The 25420-nt window shown below is 32.5% G+C and overlaps 4 protein-coding genes across 14 annotated transcripts in view; 3 read left to right on the top strand and 1 right to left on the bottom strand.

Annotated features, from left to right (window-relative positions):
* The window catches only part of LOC105284147 (phosphatidylinositol 3,4,5-trisphosphate 3-phosphatase and dual-specificity protein phosphatase PTEN), a 77820-nt gene that overhangs the window by 38678 nt on the left and 13722 nt on the right, over positions 1–25420 (bottom strand). The window contains exon 9 of one of the 4 annotated variants that reach the window (XM_011347454.3): positions 22325–22623. The exons of the other annotated variants lie outside the window; for them this stretch is intronic. Within the exon in view, the coding sequence (XP_011345756.1) occupies positions 22604–22623 (20 nt within the window). The 3' untranslated portion in view covers positions 22325–22603. Of the gene's footprint in view, positions 1–22324; positions 22624–25420 lie in introns of those variants that run through there. 4 annotated transcript variants of the gene reach the window in all.
* LOC105287244 lies at positions 129–9691 on the top strand. 4 transcript variants are annotated; one of them, XR_003406639.1, is made up of 9 exons: positions 129–618; positions 811–930; positions 1062–1179; positions 3257–3521; positions 3652–3768; positions 3872–3962; positions 6745–6890; positions 7073–8017; positions 8089–9691. XR_003406639.1 is itself a non-coding variant. In XM_026970313.1 (9 exons), exons 1-9 carry the CDS (start codon positions 472–474, stop codon positions 7372–7374), a joined length of 1206 nt encoding a protein of 401 aa, XP_026826114.1. In that variant the 5' UTR covers positions 129–471; the 3' UTR covers positions 7375–9691. The 4 variants fall into 4 exon arrangements, 3 of the variants coding, with proteins under 3 accessions (XP_026826114.1, XP_026826113.1, XP_026826112.1); XM_026970313.1 differs by having other exon boundaries at positions 7073–7205; positions 7306–9691; XM_026970312.1 differs by having other exon boundaries at positions 7079–9691.
* On the top strand, positions 9063–14451 carry LOC105284145. Of its 5 annotated transcripts, none has more exons than XR_894819.3 (9): positions 9063–9245; positions 9522–9641; positions 9763–9880; positions 10923–11187; positions 11727–11867; positions 11950–12040; positions 13147–13292; positions 13466–14008; positions 14104–14451. XR_894819.3 is itself a non-coding variant. In XM_011347444.3 (9 exons), the coding sequence occupies exons 1-9, from the start codon at positions 9078–9080 to the stop codon at positions 13797–13799; spliced, it is 1242 nt and encodes a 413-aa protein (XP_011345746.2). In that variant the 5' UTR covers positions 9063–9077; the 3' UTR covers positions 13800–14449. The 5 variants fall into 5 exon arrangements, 3 of the variants coding, with proteins under 3 accessions (XP_011345746.2, XP_011345747.2, XP_011345745.2); XR_894818.3 differs by having other exon boundaries at positions 13466–14032; XM_011347444.3 differs by having other exon boundaries at positions 13466–13598; positions 13740–14449.
* On the top strand, positions 16588–19075 carry LOC105284146 (N6-adenosine-methyltransferase non-catalytic subunit). Its single transcript, XM_011347447.3, has 5 exons — positions 16588–17117; positions 17222–17398; positions 17486–17803; positions 18030–18412; positions 18500–19075. Exons 1-5 carry the CDS (start codon positions 17052–17054, stop codon positions 18735–18737), a joined length of 1182 nt encoding a protein of 393 aa, XP_011345749.1. The 5' UTR covers positions 16588–17051; the 3' UTR covers positions 18738–19075.

Raw genomic sequence — 25420 nt, 5'->3', positions numbered from 1 at the left:
GAAGTTTTCCTTTGTAAGTGATTATTCACTAATTCACCTTTTTTTAATACATTCGTACTGCAATAAAAGAAAGAACTGGATTATTACATCTTTCCAGAATACAACCGTCTCTCACGAAAGTCTAGACTTGACTGAATCGGGCGAAAATACAATATTAATGAAAACACGATTTACGCTTGCGTGAAATTTGAAAGAGCTGTTTTATGACTTTTTCTGTGAGAACTGAACATCCTGAATTACTTTCCCCATTATATCGATCGCGTAATAGTCTTATACCCCAGCCAATTGTCACACAATTATTTTGATAGTGCGATAATATCGGGCACTATTTGTCTTATACTTATGCAACATTGAGCAATTGAGAAATATTACGCTTACATAAAGGAAATTTCAAAACATTTTCATCTTCACGAAAAGGTGCAAACATTCCATCGAGTAATACGCTACCACACGCTCCTCGACATTTGCAGAATGGCGATCTGTGTTGTGCAGCAGTATTTTAGTATCAATAAAATACTTTTTCGTGCAGTTGCCTTATGGCCTTATCATCGAACGAAACTCGTTGAATTTCACCTGACCTTCTTTCTTGTTATTTTGATTAGCTTTATCGCTGCCCAGGTATTTATATCTTTACTGATATCATTATACTATAAATTAGTATAAGAGTTTTACTTATGGCAACTATAATTTTCGGACTTTTTTGATAAGATTATTTATATATCATTTAGTTACTGGATATGTAGTAACACACTTCTTACAACTATTATTTAAAATAGTATTTAACTTTTCTTTTGTAATCGTTGATTATAGTTGGCAACATTTCTGACTACAGAATGCACACCTCATATGGCAATTAAAATTTTCTCTCTTGTATTGTACTTTACTCTGTATTTGATAAACTACCTTTCCTTTCGTGTTAATGCCCATACTGTAAGTTGAGTTTTATTCTATTCGTTTCAATAAATAACGAACAAATGACTTTTGTCCACATAGCTATTCTGTTCAAGTTTTAGCATAAACAAAGCAATAACAATACATAATATATTAGTTTAATATGATAGATAGGATGCCTATTGGAGAAATTTCAATATATATGTGACGAGCTAACAGATGAAGGCGAAATCGCTATCATAAAAGAATATGGAAATGAGGCGAAACGTTTTACCGTTATAATTTCCTGTAAGAAAACTCTTACTGAAATGTGCTATATGTAGCAAAGTATAATAAATTACAGTGGCGAAATAAATTAAACAACTGAGTTAGTTAAAGTTAATATAATATCTTGCCAGAACATGTTAATATTTCTATTCGGATACATATCCTATTTTATATTAAATAGAATACATTATATCAGAAAAGCTTTGTATTAAATTTGGAATGTGTATGCAAATATATTTTTAGAAAAATTCAATTACACACATTAAGAAGTAAGAATTTAGGGAGTATGCCTATCTAGAAGGCTCTAAAAAGCATGCATTTTTGTGAATTTTTTTCAAAAAAACAGTTTTTTGTCTGTAAAAAAGTAAATAAAAAAAATTGAAACAACTCCATCTTGTGTCCTAGATTTCTAACTCTAAAATAAGCCTGCGCAAAGTCGAACTAAATCTGAATTAAATCGATTAAGTAGTTTCATAATTATAGTGGTCAGCGACTTTAAAATGTGATTTTGGGATAAACGAGTTTAACGTTTTGCATGTAGTTTACACCTAGATACAAAATTACTTTTTCAATTTACACAGAGTTGCCGCCTCTAAACTTTCAATTTGTTCTTCTGTTTCTGTAATGCTGTCTTGCCTCCCGGATACTCTGCTGCGTTCATAGATCTACTCTTTTTATACGAAGTTCATCTATTGTCGCAGCATGTAAATGTGTATTCGGCAAGACTTTTGAGCATCTTTTATACCGAGATCTAGTACTCTCATTGTAAATATAAATCGTCTATTAATTTCATGTTGATTTAATTTTATGTTGATGTAGGCATACGAAGGAATACATTGAGATTGGCATTTGTTGCATACTATCACTATCTTGAATCCAAGTCCACGCGTACTTGTTATTTGAAATTTCACATTACTATTACACGCGTTACATCACTTTATACTACAAGACATAAAATATAAATATTCTGAATATTTCTCAATAAATTTAAACTTAAAAAGAATAAAATGTTTTTATGTAATTTCTTAGTTATTTTAATTTTACAATATTAAAATGCAGAGATAAGCCAAAGTTAGTAGTTTTATTAATATTACGTAAAGGTAAAAAAGGATATTTAGCACATAAATCAAATGTTTTAACACATAGAAACCATTGCCAATAATCAGTGATATCATGAAATTCGAAATAGCAGCAATATTGTTATGAAAGTTTAAATTCTATACTCAATAGAGCTATCTTGTGGCACTATAATATTTTCTTGCAATTTAATTTTTGTGCAGATGTACTTTCCGGATTCCTCTCTATCTCAAGTGAACGTGTAGGTTGTTATATTTTTTGTTGCTCTCGATGTCAAATATTTTCTGATGTTTTCAGATATTCCTTGAGCCTTTCTTGTGTCCGTCATGGCACTTTATACCACGAAATACTAGCGAAAACAGCCATGTATTGTACAGCTCCAAGCTAAAGAAGGCTATTTTATTTAAATTAAAGATTTTCTAGATTTTATGGCTGCTTTCCAGTTAGCGACATGAATTGACACAGAAATAATTCTGTTTTTGTTAATATTCAGTGAAACAATGAGAAAGGGCCTTATGTTTTTCCTCCAATAGCTGTTGCGCCCTACCTGCTCCGTAGGTATACTGCGCGCTTCACAGAAAACGCTTATAACTTTGTCCAGTTTGCTCGAATTATCTTGAAATTGTCAGGAAATATTTTCAAGATGTTGTACTTTAAGAAAATATGAAAACATCGATTTTTTTGAAAGTTTCTAGGTAGGCATATACCCTTACTACAAAGATTTGAGTTCGACTTTTGCTAAAACACACAGACTTTCCGAACAATTCAACACTTTTATCACATCACGTCTTGTATTATAATTTCTGCAACAGAAACGACATGGCATTATTGATTAAAAGTTCTATTCTATTTAAATGATATTTTCGAAAGTCAATTTCACGAATAATACATTTCATATTTTATTCGAATTTGACAAGAAGCAAAAGGCTAAAGGCTAAAATGAATAAGATATGAGATATAATATTACACAAAAAATTTACTTTGTACATACATAACAGGTTTTATTAATATTGTTATACAGTGTACGGCATGTTCAACATACTCACTACGTGTCTTCTACCAGTTTTTCCGCGCATTCTTCGTACTTTTACGTCCACAAATGTGTCTGAAAAACATTTTATGATACATATTCCGAGAGAATACTTTATCGATCAAGAGAAATATTACTATTGTATTTTGCTGCACATGGACGTTAGCCTCTTTATGGGAGCAATAGTATTAGTAGCAACAGGAACATTGCTGTTTGGCTGCATGAAATATATGTGTGGATTATTTAGAATCGCCAGGTGAACAAATAAATGCATTATACTAGAACGGCATATAAAAGTTGTATTTGCTGTTTATAATTTGCATTAACATCTGAGATACGTATGAAAATCGACATAAATATAACACAGACAAATTTATTTGTTGCAGTTATCGTATTGATCAAACAATGAAGACTCCGATGTTTCAAATTGCTGGGTTGTCGAAGGATTATGTAATTTATAAAACGATTGTGCATGCCATAGACATTCATCGCAAGGCAATAGAGTTAGTATGATGACAATGCATTGCAGTATTTATGTAATTAACATTAATAATTATAAATGTAGTTAGCATTACGGTATGTAGAACCATTATTTTCTTTTTAAAGAGTTTGTGATATAATAAAATCCAATTTTGTGGGAATGTCTTTTATACTAATGTTAATTAGTGTTACTTCCTTAAGTCTCAATCTTTATGGAGTAAGTATCTGATACTTCTTAATATTGCAGACAAAGAAAAAGATACTTAATGATATGGAAAATCGATATAATTAACCCTCCGTCGTCCATCATTTTTTAAACAACGCCATCGTCCCACTGTACACTTGAGTGTTATACATGTATCGCTAATACATAACTGCTTTAAAAAATGTGGCAAAATTCCAGGTGACTCTTTGAACGTTTCTGAACATGTTTTGACAGTCACCAAACCGGAATGATCAGTAGGTTTTTTATGAAAAATTGAAATTTGTCGGTGAAATTTACCATAGTAGTTTCAGGCGTGTCACTCAAGTGTACAGTTGGACGACGGAGGGTTAAAACCGTAATCGAAAAGTTGTGAAAATAATTACAGATTTAAATTTGAATTTCTATTTATTTTTAAATTCTATATTTACCCACACAGAACAAAATGTTCATTAAATATCTAATAAATATCTACATATCTATTTGATGTCCATATCTATTATAGATAACGTATCGATATTTAATAGATATACAAAATATCTATATCTCTAGAATAACTAGGGGGGATATCTCTTGGATATTTATATATTATTTATATATCCATATTCGCCAAGTAATTATTGAAGATATCTAGTGGGTATTTACATATTATTCACATATCCATGTCTATTACGAAGCTATCAAAGATATCTATAAGATGTTATTTATATCCATGGTCCATGTAGATTCCCGCCTCTGATTCACCAAGCGACCGATAGATGGCCAGGCCAGGCGTAATGTTCTCGCAAGAAACATTTGCGTTATCACCTTATAAATAACCATCCGGAAAACCGATCCAGTACTCTTTTCTTAATATTTCTTAATAAATCATGGTGACATTATAATCACATTTCTGTCATATAGTATTTCTGCAATCAAAATTCTGTTTATGTTATTTTGCAATTTTAGAGTCATGTTCCATTTATTGTCTTACACTAACGATATCATGAATGGATATTCACGGAGAAATCCACTGAATATTAATATATATGCACTAGATATCTATTATATATACAATATAACTATCCCGAGGATAGTGATGTAGATGTTCAATAGATATTGGTCTACATATCCCATTGATATTTATGCAACCTCGTATTGCGGACATTTGGATATTTAAGGCATGTCCACTGGCTGTTTCCTACATATTCATGGATATCCATATATCCACCAAAAATATCCAGTAGATATCTAATACAAATTATTTTCTGTGTGGGTATTTTGAAATGTATCGAAATGAAAGAAAGATACGGTGTGATTGTAAGCTTTTCACGTTTATGCCTTTGATATTTTTGATAATTCTTGATTATTGATAATTGTTCAGTTTAGGAGAGCCATCTATAACGACCTTGACATATGTTGTTTTGATCATCTTAAATAGTAACTTGCGAAACATTTTAACTGTTGCTCGTTGTTTATTACACTTTGTTAACATAAAATACATTTAATGAGGAAAACATAATCTTCTACCTATTAATTGGTTTGGGAAGATATTTACATTGAGTTGTCCGAAAAATCTATGCCCGCTTCTTTTAAATTCAAATGCAGAACTTTGTATGAAGTATTATTAACAAAGTCTTGTGTTTCAACTTTGCTGAAACAAGTACATACGGATGTTCCGACCAATCCAATATTTGCATTATATGTAAATATAAATGAATAATAATAAATAAGTTTATATACAAGGTTGTGTAATTTAATTCGCGCCTACTATTTACACAATGTTTCTTATGAAAAATTACTGAGTCGAAATGTCCTAAATGATTTTTTCAATACTGTTTAATAAAATAGTAATTATTGAGTAAAATCAGTCCAGTCAACGCCGTTCTTTAGAAGTATACACATCTGTGAGTCACACAGCTGTCTTAGGCCCGTTTCTACCAATGTCGTTTAACTTTAACCGTAGTTTAACTCACTCTCTGTTCTTTTCTAACTACCTGCCTAAAGAGACGAAGAGTCAGTTAAACTACGGTTAAAGTTAAACGACATTGGTAGAAACGGGCCTTACAGCATGAACGATGATCGCAGCGGCGGAGTACTCACACACACTACTAGACGCTCCGCTCGCTGACGCACGCCCAGCTAAGGGTCGGCGCTGATTCGATCGACTTTACTCAATAATTACTATTTTATTAAACATTATAGAAAAAGTGGTTCAGGACCTTTCGATTTACACCCTGTATAAATAAATAATAATAAATAAGTTTAGTGTAATTATTTTTCACGTCGGAAATAACACGGGCCATCGTGCTCCATATGTAATATAAAATAAAGGTTATATGTGCAGTGCCGTAACTAGGGCGGTGCCCCCGCACCAGGCGCCAGCTTTAGGGGGCGCAGTAACAACCTGGTTAAAGCTCTGATTGTGAGTGCACACATATTTGGGAGGAAGGGCGCAAAATGTTGAAATCGCACCGGGCGCATCGCAGGCTACTTACGGCACTTATATGGTTATATATAATAATATAAAATAAAGTCCGAATTAACAAGTTAGCGCGTTAAGAAGTTAATAACTTTATGATAAACTACGAACAACGATTAAAACATTATGAATTAACACAGTTTACTTGATAAAATGATACAGACATATGTCAAAATCAAAGTCTGTGAAACTGATTCTTCCTCGCTAAACTGGGTAATTATCAAACTTTTATATGATTTAAATGATTCGATTGTGTCTGCCTAATAAGGAATTGTAAAAATTTTAATAATTATAAAATTGATCGGGACAAGTAATATTTTATCTATATTGTCTTAGCTTCACCAGGCTGTAATGTTTGGAAACGCCACGGAGGAATATTTAGTGTATGCTAAAGGTCTATTTGTCACTCTACTATATATATTCATATGCAATTACATCGGACAAGAACTTACAGACCATTATAACCATATGTTTATCAGCATGTAAGAGACATTACTCAGTAGCATAATAATATTTAAATGTTCGTTTTATTCTTTTCTTCTTACATATTATTAGCAGAAGTTAAAGTTAACATAGCCCATAAAAGATATTCATGTAGAAAATATTTCCTATTATAATTCTATTACTCTTTTCTTCCGAATAGTAATCAATCATTATTTGACAGATACAGTGTTCAGTGGTACGTAACTCCCTTACACATACAGAAAATAATTTTGTTCCTGTTGCAAAGAGGCACTAAAAATTTTTATTTCGTTTTTGGTGGAATATTAGTGATGTCTATAGAAAATGCGACCACGGTAAAATTATTTCATGTTATGTCATGTTATAAAAATATATCAAATTATAATCTTCCAACCAGCATGCACTTTGAGTTAAAAAATGAAAAATATGTTTCAGTTAGTAAGCGCTTCCATATCGTATTTCACCGTTCTCCATTCTATGCAGCAACCTGATATAATTACATAACTAAAATGAGTTTATGGCGTTTCGATTAGATCGAATTAAAATTAGATTCTACATACTAGAGAATTCTGAAGTAACATTCTTACCGTCGAACGGAGAAGAAATTTTTAATCATCGGAGCAACTCATCATGATATTTTCCTGCGTAATTCAAAGTATAAATTCGCAACAATGGGTGCATCGTACGATTTTATTAGTGTTTCTTTAATCGAAACTTTAAAGTAATCCATATATGTACACAAGATTATAATATATAATTTGTGCGTTTATAATATCTCATTACATATTATAAATAAGTGCGGGACATGAGTAGTAACAAAATTTAAACCAAACTCACAATATATTAGTTACCTTTGACATATTATTCACACTTCGCGATATGTATATAACCAGTGCTGAATGTGTCTACCTCATTTGAATATTAAATATATATCACATATATATAAAAAGTCAAATAAAGTTATCCTTTAGTGATTTAGTAATTCTTCGCTAATTTAGCTCTTTGTCAATGTTTTCAATAAAAACATCAAAATCGGATTAATAATACGTTAGAAGATAATTTACATTCTCATTGGATTTATAGATAACATCATCCTAAGATATTATACAATTGAGAATATGTGTACTCCAACATCCATTCAACAATGGTTAGTATGTATTTTACGTTTTACGCTGTACTCTATATTAACGCTGCATTTTATGTTTCACCAAATCATAGTTTGCAGTTCCGGTACAAGATTGAAATGTTAAACCGAATATGGAACTTTGCAAAAATATAAACGTATTCCGAACTTGGAATGAAATGGATACTATCAATGTACTCAAGATAAATGATATGTGGTTGCATGAACTTCGTTCAAGACATCATGCTACGATTCTTCGCCAGTTGAAAATAAAAAAGCAATAAATTTCATTCCTTACCTTGATAGAAATCTGTGCAGTTTTTCTAGACACCCAAGCAGTTACTGTCTAGTATTACTGTAGTCTCATAAATTGTATCATTACTGTGTAGGAAATGGACAAAACTAGATAGAGTTTTACTAAGCCCATTTTATGAGCAGTAAACTTGCTTAGTAATAGGTTAAATAGTTTAATAGATTTAATAGTTTGAAGAAGCTAAGAAGAATTTAAAAAAATGTATAACGTTAAATATATTTTTACGTAGTAGATAATGCAACATGTAATAGCTGAATATACATATAAAATGAATATGTTTAACGCGAGTCAAGTTTATTAAATATTAATTTAGTTGCAATACACGAAATTCTGAATAATATAACTTACGTAGAAAAGACATCTTCGTATTGCAATAAAAGAACAAAATGTCCATGTATCCATACATCTTTGGAGAGTACAACCGTATCACACAAAAGCCTACACTCGAATGAAATTTGCGAAAATACAATATTAAAGAAAACGCGATCTGCGCTACCGTGAAATTTGATAGAGATATCATTTTGTGACTCTTTTTCTGTGGGAACTGAACATACGCTGAACGTACGCTTCCCCTATCGATCGCATAATAGGCGACTTCTACCGCAGCCAATTGTCACTAAAGTATTGCGATAGTGCGATAATATAGTGCACCATTTGTCTTATACTTATGTAAAATTGAGCAATCAGAAATATTACATTTACATAAAAAAAATTTCAGAATATCTTTATCTCAAAAAAAATGCAAGCTCTCGTCTGATATTTTTCCAGCAAATGTTCCTTGATATTCGCAGTATGACGATCTGCGTTGTGGATCAGCATTTTAGTCTTAATAAAATACTTTTGCGTGCACTTGCCTTATGGCCTTATCATCGCACGAAACTCGTTGAATTACACCTGGTCTTGTTGTTTTTTATTTTCATTAGCTTCATCTTAGTTCAAGTATGTTTAACCATATGAGTATAAGTTTAATCATATTAATACGTTACTATACAGATTTTTCTTTATAGCCACTCTAATAATACTTCTGCACTTTATTAATAACATTGTTTATATCGCCTTTAATTACTAAATGTGTAGGAAGAACACATTTATTACGTTATGGTTACATATTTTTACAAAGCGTCCATTTAATAATTGATTATTTTATCTTACTATATTGCTAATCATACACAAAAGCAGCATGTAACTTTTATTTTTATAAATCTTTAATTGTAGTTGACAACATTTCTAACTACAGAATGCACCCCTAATATGAGAATTAGAATTTTCTCCTTTGTATTGTATTTTACTATATATCTAATAAAGTACAGTTGCTTCTGCATTAATAGTGATACTGTAAGTTAAGTTTTATTTTACTTATTGTAATAAATATTATTGACAAATGACTTTGGTGCATATAACTATCCTGTGCAAGTTTTAGAATGAAAAGCTATAACAATACATAATACATTAACAGATAAGATGTTTATTAGACAAATTTCAATATATATGTGATGAGCTAAAAGACGAAGGCGAAATCGCTATCATAAAAGAATATGGGAACGAGGCAAAACGTTTTACACTTATTATGTCAGGTAAGAAAACATTTATTGAAATTTAATAGATATAGCAAAGTAAAATAAATTAGAGTGGCGACATAAATTAATAAACTAAGTTAGTCAAATTGGTCAATTCAATATCTCGTTTGAACATTTTCGTATTTGTATAGGAGTACAAAGATGCTATTTTGTAAACAGACGAATGGAATATATCAGAAAAACTTAACATTAAAAATGAAATATGTCAATATATTTTTAACAAAATTCAATTGTGCACGCACACGCGCGCGCACACACACACACACACGCACAAGCTTTGTACTAATTCTTACTACAAAGTTTTGTGTTTGAATTTTGCGAAAACAGGCATGGTACTTCTTCTAGTCACCCCACTACTTTTATCACATATCTCGCATTGCAATTTTTCTAATAAAGACAGCATGTCAATTATGGATTATAGACTCTATACTATTTTATTGACATATTTTAAAAGTCAATTTTTCCAATAGCATTCTATTCGAATTTGACAATAAGGAAATAGCTAAAGGAAAAAAATAAACAAGATTTTAATGGCTGTTTGCCAGCAACGGAGCACACTCATGCACTGTGTGACACAATATTATATAATGTTGCCTTATAACTGAAACGTTGCTTAGGTGTTTTTATTTCACCATCAGAGTGCAGGATAATCACATAACACATTGTCACTAGGTTTTCTGATATATACAGATGGGTTCATATTCGAGACCCTCTTTTATCGATAAAAGTGCCTCACCTATCTTCAAAGTATATCCTTAAGTTTACTTTCTCCTGTCGAAATACCATTCTTTAGAATACTAAATAGTACCAAATGTAAAAATGTTGGTATTCAGGAATACGCAAAACGACGATATAATCGAACAGCATTCTAGTTGTATACGGTTGTGTCGATTTCTTAGATGACGTAGTTGGAAAATACTATAACAATGAGTCATGTGTTACACAGTGTCGTCTACATACATTGCTGGAAAGAATTCAATATTACGCAAAAATATAATTTTGTACAAACATAACAGTCGTTTTTAATGTTGTTGTATAGTATACAGCATATCCAACGCACTTATTCTGTGTCTTCTACCAATTGTCCCGCGAATTCTTGGTATTTTTACGTCCATAAATGTGTCTGAAGAATATTTTATGATACATGTTCCGAGAGAATACTTTATCGATCAAGAGAAGTATTACTATTATATTTTGCTGCATATGGAAGCAAACTTCTTTATAGGAGCAATTGTATTATTAGCAACAGGAACAATGCTATTTGGCTGTATCAAATATATATGTGGATTATTTAGAATCGCCAGGTGAACAAATAAATGCATTATATTAAGAAAGGATACGAAAGCTGCATTTGCGGTTTATATGTTGCATTAGATAGCTGTATAGAAGATCGACATATATACAGCACACAGAAAGATTTAAGTAATTATGCAGAAAGGTTTACACAGCGCGAATCTTTTTCATTTTGACCTATATTTGACATATGAAAGATGAAGTCCTACGTGATTTTTATTTAACAACTATGAAGGTCATGTTAAGTTTTAGAGATATATCACAAATAATATACAAACTAGGTCAGCTCCGATTACTTTGACCTAGACATATGTTATAGAGGATATTACCCTGAGTAATCTGCAGAAAGTTTCAGCCATCACCCGTTGTGTATTAAAAAGTTATTACCTTAATATTATTTATGATATATCTCACAAACACACACGCGACTCCCACATAGTTGTTAAGCAAAAATTACTTAGAACTTCACTCTTCATAACATGTATCAAAATGAAAAAGTTCCGCGCTGTGTAACCTTTTCTGCACAATTATCAAGATTTATTTGTTGCAGTTGTCGTATTGATCAAACAATGGAAACTTCGATGTTTCAAAGTGCTGGTTTGTCGAAGGATTGTGTAATTTATAAAAAGATTGTACACGCCATAGACATTTATCGCAAAGCAGTAGAGTTAGTATTAATTATATCGGCGCAGTTCAGTATTTATATAATTAACATTAATAATTAACAGTACTTAGCATTACGGTAGAAGAAGCATTATATTTTCTTTTTAAAGATTATGTGATATAATAAAATCCAATCTCGTGGGATCATGTTTTTCACTAATGTTAGTTGGTGTTATTTCCTTAAGTCTCAATCTTTATGGAGTAAGTATCTTGTATTTTTTAATATTTCAGACAAAAGAAAAACTACTTAATAATATATGCAAATTCGATATAATTAAAACCGTAATAAAAAAGTTGTAAAAATAATTACAGATTTAAAATTTTTATTTATATGTATTTTTAAATGAAAAAGATGTTTAAATAAAAAAAGGAATACGGTATGATTGCAAGCTTCCCATATTTTTTTGTTTATGTCGTTGATATTAAATTCTTAATAATTACCTACTCAGTTTGGGAACGTCACCAACAGTGATCTTTATCTTGATATATGTTGTTGAGGTTACCTTAATTAATAATCTTCAAAAGATTTTAACCGTCGCTCGTTGTTTATTATAAAATTGATTTAATATAAAATAAATTTAATGTGCTCCGCTGCGCGGAATCTGACCGAACCAGACGAAAAGCATGGTCATTCTCTCCGTGAATGCAGTATAGGTGGAAGTATAAATGACTTTTTACTACACATTTTGCAAGGGAAGCTGCAGTCCCTTTCCTTGCCTATACATTGTATTAATATCAATTTATTTTAATATCAATTTTTATTTGAATATCAATTTTTTCTAATTACCTTTAGTTTTACATTATCGAAAATGCACTACAATTCTCAAACTTTAATTTGTTATATTTTGTTAATACACTCCGTAATGCACGGTTTAGTTATTGACTTTTGCTGGTATTGCTTGTAACAGAATAAAGAAAACTAAACATTCAACGAGCCGTTAATCAGGCATCTATACTCATCGGACATGTATAAACAAATAACTTTAATGTAATCATTTTTCATGCCCGAGATAACACAGGTAATATAAAATCATGGTAATATAAAATAAAGTGCTATCGGAATTAATTCAAATGCACGTTAAGAGGCTAATAACTTTTTAACGAGCCACAGCTAAACCGTTTGAAGGTTACTTGATAAGATGATACATATATCAAGATCAAGATTATTGGAACTGATTTCCCTAAATTTACTTATCAAATATGCTTTCTGATATGATTCGTTTGTGTCTGCCTAATAAAGAATTATAAAAAGTTAAAAAATTATAAAATTGATCGGGACGAGTAATACTTTATCTATATTGTCTTAGCTTCACCAGGCTTTGATGCTTGTAAGTGCGACGGAGGAATGTTTAATGTATGTTACACTTACAGTTGTCATTCTAATATATATGTTCATAGCCAGTTACATCGGACAAGAAGTTTCAGATCACCATAATCATGTATTTATAAGCGTGTAAGAGACATTAATCAGTAGCATAATAATATTTAAATATTCCTTTTATTCTTTTTTTCTTACTTATTATTAGCAGAAGGTAATGTTAACATAGCTCATGAAACATATTCATATAATAGAAAATATTTCTGTTTTAATTTTTTTGTGATGATTAATCAGTCGCCACTTGACAGATACAACATTAAGTGGTACGTAACTCCTTTATATATACAAAGGATAATTTTGTTCCTGTTGCAAAAAGGCACTAAAAATTTTTATATTACTTTTGGTGGGCAGTTTGTGATGTCTATGGAAAGTGCGACCACGGTAAAATTATGTCATATCATGTCATGTTATAAAATTACATCAAATTATAATTTTCCGCGAGGTGTAACCTTATCTGCATAATTACCTTTCAAAGCAGCATGTCCTTTACAGTGGAATAAAACAATGCAAAATATGTTTCAGATGTTAAGCACTTCCATATCGTATTTCACCATTATCTATTCTACACAGCAAGATACATGACATAACTAAATAACTTAAATTAGTTTATGGCTTCTAGAGAAAAGCCATAGCTTCTAGAGAGAAAACATGAGTAGATTCTGTATATCAGAGATTTCGTAGTCGAATACTTATTTTCGCAAAGAGATGAAATTTATTGTGAAAAAAAATTGCTCAAAGCAGCAAATCATCATAATATTTTCCTGTGTTTACAGGAACCTGATAATAATTACGTAAATAAATTCAACAATATCTAAGTACATATGTTACGTTTTATCCTGTATTCTATATTTTTTCTGTGTTTTATGTTTCAAAGCATATTTTGTAGTTCCAGTAAAAGTTCGAAATACAAAACGAACGATGTAGCACTTTCCGAGAATGGAAACGTATTTCAAAAAAACTTGGTTTGGAGTAAAACCGAGGCTACAATGTAGTCAATATAAATCATATGCATTTGCATGTGTTCAATTGAAATGTGTTCAAGACATCATACTATGATTCTTCACCAGAGGAAAATAAATATCCAGTGAATTGTTTTCTTTATCGATCGCATAATAGGCGATTTCTATTCCAGTTATTGTCACTAAATTTTTGCGATTGTGCGATGACATCATGACCATTTGCTTTGTATATACTTATGTAAAATTGAGTAATTAAAAATATTACGCTTACATGAAAGAAATTTTAAAACATCTCTGTCTCAAAAACTTTATATTATTATATTATTATATATTATATAATATTATACTATTATAATTTAAATATCAAAAGTATATACCTCATACGTATATCAAATCATATTATTATTTGTATGGGAATTATGTGATCATTTTAATCAATTTTTTTTAATGAAAACATCAAGGCTGAATATAACTCTTTGTGATTTACAAAGATATGTAATGTTAAAGATATCACTTGATTTCTTTAACACGAGTTATTATTGCGTATGAATTTAGGTATAGCACTTATAATATTATTAAGAAGCTCTATTATTATTAAGAAGCTTCGAATGACAATCTGCAGTACTTTATGCTTTATCTATATTAATACCATAGTTGTGATGAAAGTACTATAAAACGGGTATACTTTCCAAGGTTACACTCACCAAAGCGTAAAATGGAATAAAGCGGGGAAACGATATTCAGAAAGGGTGAATACTTTTGCGTTTGCGTGAATTGTATTTAAGATACCCAGCAAACATAAAATATAACTGTTATATAACACAGAAGTAACACGCAATATAACAACTGTTATATGTTATTAATGTTAAAGTTACATAATTTTCTTTGTAACTGCAATATAACTGTGTTATAAAACTGTTATATTGCTCTGTTATATATTGGTTATAATAATATAACAGTAATATAACTTAAATATGCGATGTTATATAACTGTAATATTTGCATATTATGTCTATGTTATATACCATTTTTAACATACAGATGTCGAGTCGTTCGCTAGATGGCTTCCGTTTCTCGTATGCAAAATATGATACAAAATATATGTATAAGAACGGTGATCACGGCACGGTACAACTTGTATTATAAGTCCATTTCTACAATGAAGTGGTACATTTTTGAACGAATAATAAATAAGAGCAAAGTACTAACTTCTACATAACGTTTAGGACAATAAATTAAACACAAACCTAGTAGTAGTTGTAGAAAGAGGAAGAAAGAATAATTATATTCCATTTATATAACATTTAAGTAACATTTTAGTAACACGTTATATTACTGTTATATTACTGCAATTTCGTATGAGTGGGAAATTACAACTAACATATACATTACATGTAACGAACATGTTATATTGCGTGTTACATTCTGTTATATTATGCATGGCAATATCACTGTTATATGACTGTGTTTGCTGGGGATATATTATTATCATTCTTGCGTGAGAATTAAACATACGGTAACCCTCTTTTCAAGTCAAATCGATTCCTTAGTAACTATCTCCCATTCAAACAAATTGTGACGAGCACTATTATTAATAGCAAAATGCGATCGTGCATCCCCTTGTTGTATATTATCATAAAATTGAGCTATTAGGTGTATTACATTAATGCAACTTAAGAGTGAAGAAGAGTGAGAGAATTTTCAAGAAAAAGAAAGAATATTATATAAGTACCGGCTTTCTACGTATTTTTATTTTAAATTTTGTAATAAAATTCGTATAAAGCAATGGGACATATTTTCCAGTTAATGAGTGCTTCAGTAATTATTTCACCGTTCTGTATTCTACGAGGCAAGATCCATGATATAATGAAATAATTATGCAAGTGAAAAATTGTATATATGCAAAATTCTCCTTTTTCTCTCTTATAAATATAACTATAGTAGTATGTATAATGCAAAGGCACATACAGATATTCAAAATTTAAAAAATCTCATGTCTAACTATTCAATCTCTCTCTCTCTCTCTCTCTCTCTCTCTCTCTCTCTCTCTGCAAAATATTATACAATCTACAGTGTCATATTGTACAATTAACTGCTTTTTATATTTAGTAAGATTGAATGGTTTCCGATAAGGTAGCAAATATAAAATATATAAAAATATATATATATTTTTTTTAACTAAAATTGTTCTCAGGCTAACGTGGCATTTTAAAATATCAGAAACAGAACTGTCTGAGCGCCTACGGAATGGCAATCTTCCTAGCGATCATACATATTATTCATTTTTCCTTCTAATTATTAAATCTATACGTTTTCGTCGTTTTTTGAAAATTATTTTACATTTTCTTAATGCATTAAAACAATCTACATGTATGTATAATCTTTGTCACTTACATTTATTGTTAGACAATTTCTCATAACGGATTCTAATGTGACATGATAAAGTCGCGAACATCTTTACCGACGAGATATTAACCTCTTTTCACCTGGGGTTTAGCAACCTTACACCAGTATCTATCTGATGAGAGGTTAGGTAGTGCGTCATGGATTCCAACAATTTCAGAAAATTTTTACGTAAATTGAAATAAAACAATGAAGAAAAGGAAATAGGAGAAAAAACGGGTTATTGTATCCCAAAGAGAAATAACAGATATCCGTAAAAAGAGAAGAGATTATTATAGAGACGATTCTTGCATGCCTGGAACAGACCGCGTCATATTAATACTAACAAATAGGCGCCGAAATAATACCGTTCGTGAGATATAAGATAAATATTTGATTTCCATGCGTCTGTTTGCCTTGGTTCCGGTGAGCTTAACGTCACTTTGCGGAATAAACTAAATGTGTTTGCGTTCACAATGTGTCGGAAGTAAGAATGCAAACAATGTTGCAAGCTCGTTGGGAACGTTCTCAGAAACGCAAGAAGCTCTTGGCTCAAACGGTGAGCACCAAACTTTATTTCACACGAAGCATCCTTAAATTAATCAAAAAAAATAGGATACACTTTCGTAACCTTTTATTGTGCTTCTGTGTTCTCATTGACAGCTAGGAGTTTCCAGCGTGGATGAACTGCGACAAATTCTGGGAACCGATGTGGAAGATGTGCAGAGGAAGAGGAGCAGATTATCTGGTGACAAAACCGATGGGACGATCAAGGATTTGAAGGATGATGCAGTGCCAACAGACGAGATTGTGTACAAGGATTCCTCGACATTTCTCAAAGTATACATTTGCATGACTAAATATCATATCTGTCCATGATAACTTCCAAGGAACATTTAAGAATGCATAAAACCTGTGCACTTAAAGGGAACGCAGTCGTCGAACCCGCACAATGACTACTGTCAACACTTTATCGACACTGGCCAACGGCCGCAGAATTTTATTAGAGACGTGGGTTTGGCGGACCGATTCGAGGAGTATCCAAAGTTGCGCGAGTTGATCAAGCTGAAAGACGACTTGATCGCGGAAACCGCGACCCCGCCAATGTATCTAAAAACAGACCTGCTGTCGTATAACTTGAAAGAGCTCAATTGTAAATTTGATGTCATTCTTATAGAGCCACCTCTGGAAGAGTATCAGAGAACGTGCGGCGCAACGAATGTGCAGCTTTGGAACTGGGACCAAGTTAGTTTCCCAATTATATATATGCGACTCCGTCCTGACTAGTTTTTATTCATAAATTTCAATTATAAAAAAATGAAATTTACTTAATGAAACAAATTAGCAAGAAATATATTTTTATTTCTTTTCCTTCACGTGAAAGACATGCAGAAAGAATAATTTAATTGAGAAATCATTTTTATCACTTGTTAAAAATTGATTCACCATTATTTTCCCCGTCCGTGTGCAGATAATGGAACTAGATATTGGTGAGGTGGCTGCCAATCGGAGCTTCGTGTTCTTGTGGTGCGGTAGCAGCGACGGCCTGGACATGGGGCGCTTCTGCCTGCGTAAATGGGGTTTCCGTCGCTGCGAGGACATATGCTGGATTCGTACCAACATCAATAATCCAGGTCACAGCAAGAACCTAGATAGCAAGGCGGTGCTGCAGAGAACGAAGGAACATTGTCTGATGGGTATAAAGGGAACAGTGCGACGCTCTACGGACGGCGACTTTATTCATGCGAATGTGGACATTGATCTCATCATATCGGAGGAGCCTGATTACGGATCGATCGAGAAACCCGTGGAGATCTTTCACATCATTGAGCACTTCTGCCTCGGCCGAAGAAGGTAGGAATGCGCACAAACGCGTCCTTCTCATTTGTTCCGCTTTATTTTGGGAGGGAAGAGATAATCATCACTCATCATTTCATTCAGGTTGCACCTCTTCGGTCGTGACAGCACCATCAGGCCGGGCTGGCTCACCGTTGGCCCGGAATTGACAAACACGAACTTCAATGCGGATCTCTATCAGAGTTACTTCACTAACGGTCAGATTACTACCGGCTGCACCGAGAGGATAGAGGCACTCAGGCCGAAATCGCCACCGCCCAAGGGCAAGGTGTCCGGCCGTGGTAGAGGAGGCTTCAATCGCGGCAGAGGCAGAGGGAGATAAACCCGGAACTCTACGCGTTTTTCAATTATTATAATAGATGTAAAAAAACAGATATGAAGATCATTACCGATGCACGTACGTTCTCTATTTATATTCTATAAATATTCTATAATCTTGAAATTTATTTAATTTTTGGACTTTAGACTTAAATTCTTCAATTCTTAAAGTTAATTCAATGTTTCTTGTGATTCAAGATTTTGAAATCCGAATTACTCTGTTTACGATAAACAGTTCTATTATATTAAGCTTTGAAGTTTCATGTAACACTTGCTTGAAATTACTCACAAAATGTAAGACCTTTTTATACATTTACATTTGAAATATTTGATTTGTCGAAATTTTATTTTTTCAGTATTCTATAATATTTGATTTGTGAAAATAAAAAGAGAAATGTTAAAATAAACCTGTTTTTTCAAAAAAACATTTTCAAAAAAGAATCATTTATAAAAATCAATTTTCTTCAGATTAAAAAAACATCGATAAATAATACAAGTTATGAAATCTGTGCGAATCTGTGCGAATCAAAATTTACTATCACAAAATACGATTAAAAATGTGCGAGGATTGGGTGCAAAAAAATAAGGAAACATATTATTTTAATATCAAACTTATTGTTATTGCAAGGTACATTGTAAAGAACGCAGTTTATCATTTGAACGCATTATTATAACATATAACCTAATCTGCAACTACAACTATCTGCAGATAGCATTATAGTATTGCCTCTTTCTCTCTCTCTCTCTCTTTCTCTCGCTCTGTCTCTTTCTCTCATCATTTTTAAATCATTAACAATAAAAATCAAACTGCAAGAATCGCAGTTTACGAGGGATTGCTGAATACGAAATAAAATACATTTAAAAAATCACGTAAGATCCAAATTCGAATTTTTCATTAAACCGACTCTAACTGCGTTATGAATCGCATTAGGAACAAACAAATATACATATATATATATATATATATATATATATATAAAATAAAACAAATATCTTCTTATTTGGGAAGCGATATCGTAAAGAGTCTTATGCGTATATAGTACAAATAATCAATAATTAAATAAGAATAGCGATATATATCGTCGTCGAGAGGATAGTGTGCATCTCGTTAGTTATTGGGATTATTATCAAGTTACACCGTTACAACAATAGAAAAATTCTAGAAAACGAAATCAAGTGTTACTACAATACACGTAATTGTTATGGCATGTTCTTCCGAAAATTTTCTTTTCGTGCTGTTATACCATTTCCTTCATTTTTATTTATTTTCTGCTATAATAAAATAAAACAAATTCTTGCACAATAAGCTCGCAAACACGATTCGTTTCGAAGATGGAAAACATTGTGTTGACTATAAATATATTAACGGAAATGTTTATCGCACTGCCGCATGTATGCATAAATTTGAAAAGAAAATCAATACGACGTAGACAGACTAATCCGCGAAAGTCTATTTAAAAAGCTTCCAAGTTTTTCTCTTTTTTTTCATCCATGCGAAACCTGTCCTTTGTTTGACATGACTATTCAAATGCATGCTCGACAATACCGCTTAAAAGATTAACGCCACGTACTTCCGGAGAGGCAAAGAACGGTGAAAATTTTCTATTTAAATCTGAGATCAAGTGTCGCATACTTTGTACTCTATAGGCTGAAAGTCGGGCGATTAATTTACAATATATACCATAAATATTATCGAACTCTTAAGATTAAGATCATCATCGTCATCGGTAAAAGAAAGAAAAGTACGCACTTATAAGGTAGTTTTATTGGTCCCAGTAAAGCTTCCGGTAAATGAAATGAATCTATCTGTGAGAAGACAAACTTCCTCGTCCTTCGTTCCATTCAAATGCACTTTTGCAGTATATAGTGATTATTATGTTTCACCTTTGCTTCGTAAAAAATCGACTATTGATAAGATCACAAACGTGTCAGTGCATCGGGGTGGGATGTACTTGTATGTGTTATAATAATAAGTAAGCTCCCATTGCGGAATATATAGCGAAACATAGATTTATTACACTACAACAGAAGATATTCCTTTTTTCCTTTCTCTTCGATTTTTGATTAAGCACTAAAACGCGCAGAAATAAATCAGACGGCGGCTATTTATTGCTATCGTCTTATCGATCTAATATAAAAATCGTCTATCGTGATTTCAACTATGATGGATCTTACGTACATATTTTCTTGTAATGCGTTTCCAAACGCAATACTACGCTTTCTATCTCCCTCTTTCTCTTTCTCTCTCTCTTTTTTTCTTGTCGCTAATTATTGTCGTATAATGATGGCATAATATGAGAAGAAAGATTGAAGTAGAGTATTAAAAATCTCGGTACAACATGGTCATAAATAAAATACATAAACGATCCGATTAATAATATTAATAATAATAATATTAAAAATAATAATAGATAACAAAGTGTATTTTCCGTAGAAACAATTATATTTCGATGCTAAACGCCAATCGCGCACGTCAACAATTATCATTGTTTTTTTTCCTTTACTTTCTCATTACTTCAACGCTATTAAGAACAGACAATTATTACTGATAATTATTGTACAAATTAACATGTATTTTTATCGAATATTTGTTATAATTATTGATAATTAATTCTGCTCTCTATGCCTATACCAATAACAAAAACGGATGTATTGTACAAATTAGACTGACAAACGTAGGCAAACTTAAAATAATAATATCAGCGTGCGAATACACATGATAAATAGGATGGCTAACATCGTCAAAATGAATCATCCATCACGTCTCCAATCAAGAGACTCCAAAAAAATACGAATAAAAATATCGGAAGAAGACAAGTAAATAGAATTATTCGCGTAAAACACGAATATCGTTATTGCTCTCTTCTCGGAAAAATAAATAAATAAAAAAAGAGAAGCAAAAGAGAAACTCGATTCACATGTCTCTTCTATGCACGTCGCGAGATTGACGGCCGAGACTCGCTCGACTCGTATGCGAGATAGATCCATTTCCGACAGCAAGACGCATCTGTCGCGCGAGAGACTGAAACGAGAAATTGCTTAATGCTGAATGTACGTTTTTACAAAAAGGCTCCTAGCTAGCACTAACAATGAACGGCTTTTATATAAAAGAAATCAAGCACCACTCTTTCTCTCTCCTCTCTCTCTTTCTGCTCCTTTTGTGAAAACCTTTCTTGCCAAAGATCTCCCTCTAAAATTCATTGCAATTAAAAAGCTCTTAAGAGTAAAAATTTCTATGATTCCTATCATAGAAATCTACTTGGCACGAGTAATATAAAAATTAATCGATTTAACGCAACTATGGTTCACTGGGTTTTCAAGTTCGATTTGAATAACGCTTCAAATAATACTAGTTCATAAATATATATATTCATAAATATATATATATATATATATATATATATACTGCGTTCATATACAAAACTGACTGTCTCCTAGATCATCAATCAAGAGGGACATTCCTAGAAACACATACCTGACACCGGCGCTTTACTTCTCTTACATAAAAGCCGCATCACGTTGATCGCGCGCGCACAACGCGACACACGGCAATACGTTGAATTGATTAATCTTAATAATAACGGAATTTGGTTTTTTTTTCCGTGAAGCATCAGCGTGTGTGTATACTAAGTTTTGTGAGGCGATGGGGATGGCGGGCGGGGTGTACATGCATGCGTGGTGTGGCAGGCGGGATGGCGATGGTGGCCGTTTCATCTATTCGCACACATAATCGAATCGATCGGTTCGGTAATCAAGCGGTGCGAGGTTTCAGCGGTTTCAGAGGTTGATCGTCACAGAGAAGAAGTGTTTGGCTCTGATCGGTCCCACCATCATCATCATCTCTCTCATCATCATGTCAAGTCTCAAAAGTCACAAATATGTCGATTCCCCTGCAAGCAGACCTATCGTCAGTCGTGGGAAAAGGCGCGACATCAAGGATGAGATCATTTCTGAATCAATCAACAGTTATGTAGGGCTAGAGGTGAGAGGGGAGTAAAGGGGAAAGACAGGAAGGGGTTGCAAACTATTGCCGTTTATGAAGAAGCGAGGACAAGTGTAAAACAGAAGTACGTAGATCTACACGCACATTTATGTCCGATGAAAAAAGAAAAATAGAAAAAATAAAGCTCGCACATAGTGCTCCTGCATTTCCCAGATGTCAACGCACTTTTCCGAACTTTTCGCATGCATTCTACATTTGTTTTACGATGATAGACGCCCAAGTTGCAACATTGTTCCCGTTGAGTGACAATATTTATATCAACTCCAATTCAAATGTCAGAAACAAATTATTTAATCATTTTTCAGGCATGAGAAAGATAAAGTGCGCTGAATTTCAGAAAACTCACGTGAGAAAATAAAGTTAAGCTACGTTTCATTTTCACGAAATGTTAAGGAGTTTCTTTGCTCTTGAACTTACCCCTCGTGAACGGACCTGAGAGAAAGAAGCAAATACAACAAAATAAGACACATCGCACATTCTTAAAAGTTTGCCAGTTTGAAAGATACCGATACCAGAAATCAATTATATTGGATTGGACAATTAAGTTATAATATAGATCGGTTCTTAGGCCAAAATCGAACGAATAATTTTTAGTCATAAATCGATATTATTCTTTCTTAAAATAATCTTAAATGATCCTAATTGCTAATCCAATATAATTATTTTAATCGCACAACAACAATAAGAGATTTAATTATATGTCTTTATTACATTGCAGTGTTGTTCGATGCGACAACTAATAGATATTAGTGTCAAAGCTTGCGACAGCAATGGGGTTGTTTAAGGCAGCAACAATATTACAGATCATATCGAACATGTTTTCTCGGACAAAGGACAGGCTTATATAAACGCAGACAGGTATCCATGAACATGATTAAAATATAGCTCTAGCTACTTTCGCTCTAATTTATTCATAAATTCTGGAAATGATCAACGGTATAAATTTGTCCTCCGTGATATACAATTGACTCATCGGAGAAAATAAATCGAAGGATAGATGCGGCTCGCTCGAAAGAACACCAAGGGATATTCTTACACAAACTGCATCGTGTAACATTTATTTGTCAGTAACTAACGTATGTATATATTCACAATCTTATGACAAAATCGTACTCTCGTCGACACTGGACAGGTGCGATATAAAAAATTGGCGAAGTAAACGTACCTTATTATCGGATCATATGCCCCGTGCGATATTTCTAAAACCGGTCTAACATTTGGTTTTCTCCTTTCTTTTTTCTTTATAAATGGGAAATGACGGATAATTCGCACGTAAGCATTAATTAATATTTCGAATAATGTAATGTGAGATCCTATATATTTATACGCATCGAGAGGTACGGCATACATATCTGTATATTCAATTTAACAATAAGAAGAAAGTACAAAAATACGTCTATCGCGTAAATGTAAGACGGCCGAGTGTCGAGTTGATGCGTTCGTGTAGCGAAATATACAAGAAAGATCTTGTCCGTCGTGTTTGCAAGTTCTTATACCAGGTGGTTCAGAAAAATTGGGGATTAGAAAAGGTGTGCAGCTCTTAGAAGAAAGGTGATCTTCTCAATTGAGTATAAAATTGTTCAAATTCAATTAAAGTTTAAATAGTACGGATGAACAACGCGCTTAGGACAGAAAATTACGCTCTGCATAAAGCATAATGCAAAATTTATTAAATGAAACAGATAATTATTTTATGTACTATTTGAGCCATATTATTTTTATTAATATTATAATTATATTTTTAGATTATTTGTCAAAGTTTTAAAAATTTTAATGAATCAAGCTAAAAACTTAAACAGAACAGAAACGAAATAAATTTCCTTAACAAATTGTACCCGAAACAATTGTGTAACATCTGTGGCGCATGTTGTGATAAGAAATTGGACTGAATTTCTTTCGATGCAACATTAGCTCTCATATTCGTATTCTCATATTCACTAAAAACTATTTATAATTATATTAAATATTTAACAGTAAAGATTTTTACTGTTATCACCCTTTTTCTGAGCCATCCAGCATAAGTGCTTTAATGTGTAGATCGTGTATAACACTATCACCATAGAATTCTACGCGTAAGAATATGAACAGCGGAGACTGTTATCAGCGGTTGCACGTAAAATTCATCTCGATCATGACCGATCGTAATCGTGTAGTTTGAAATCTGCGGAAAAGTTCCTCGTCAATTTTACTCACTCGACTCGCGCGAACGCAGTTGATATACTATATGCGTATCGATCAACGAGGGAAATATCCGGCATCTGTATTTCCCTCGCTCTCCGCGAGTATCGAGTTCGCTCTTTAGACTCGAATCACTCAGATAACCGCTGGCATACAAGCGTATAGCAACGTAATCGAAATCATTTCTCTTCTCGCACGCGCTTTGTACAACTCTTTTGTCATATCAGAAGAACGGCTTCGTTGATTCTCTCCGCGTCGGCTCCGCTATCGCCACGAACGGGGATATTCTCGCATCTCGCACAAAATCAAGCCTTTCCCGATTCAGGTGTCTCATTTTTCGATTAATAAACCACAGCTTTTTCCTAAAAGCTGCATTTGGCTTTTCTTTAGATTCTAAGATACGAAAGAACTTCGAGGACGAAAGTTCGAGTGGTTTCAAAGAGAGCAAGAAGAAATATTCTCTTAAAAATCTTGCCTTGTTTAAGAAACATGACGTCTCAAAAGAA

Source organism: Ooceraea biroi, chromosome 6, assembly GCF_003672135.1.
Source record: "Ooceraea biroi isolate clonal line C1 chromosome 6, Obir_v5.4, whole genome shotgun sequence".
Taxonomy (NCBI): domain Eukaryota; kingdom Metazoa; phylum Arthropoda; class Insecta; order Hymenoptera; family Formicidae; genus Ooceraea; species Ooceraea biroi.
The sequence above is the reverse complement of the archived record's forward strand: the minus strand, read 5'-3'. Positions and strand labels throughout refer to the sequence as shown.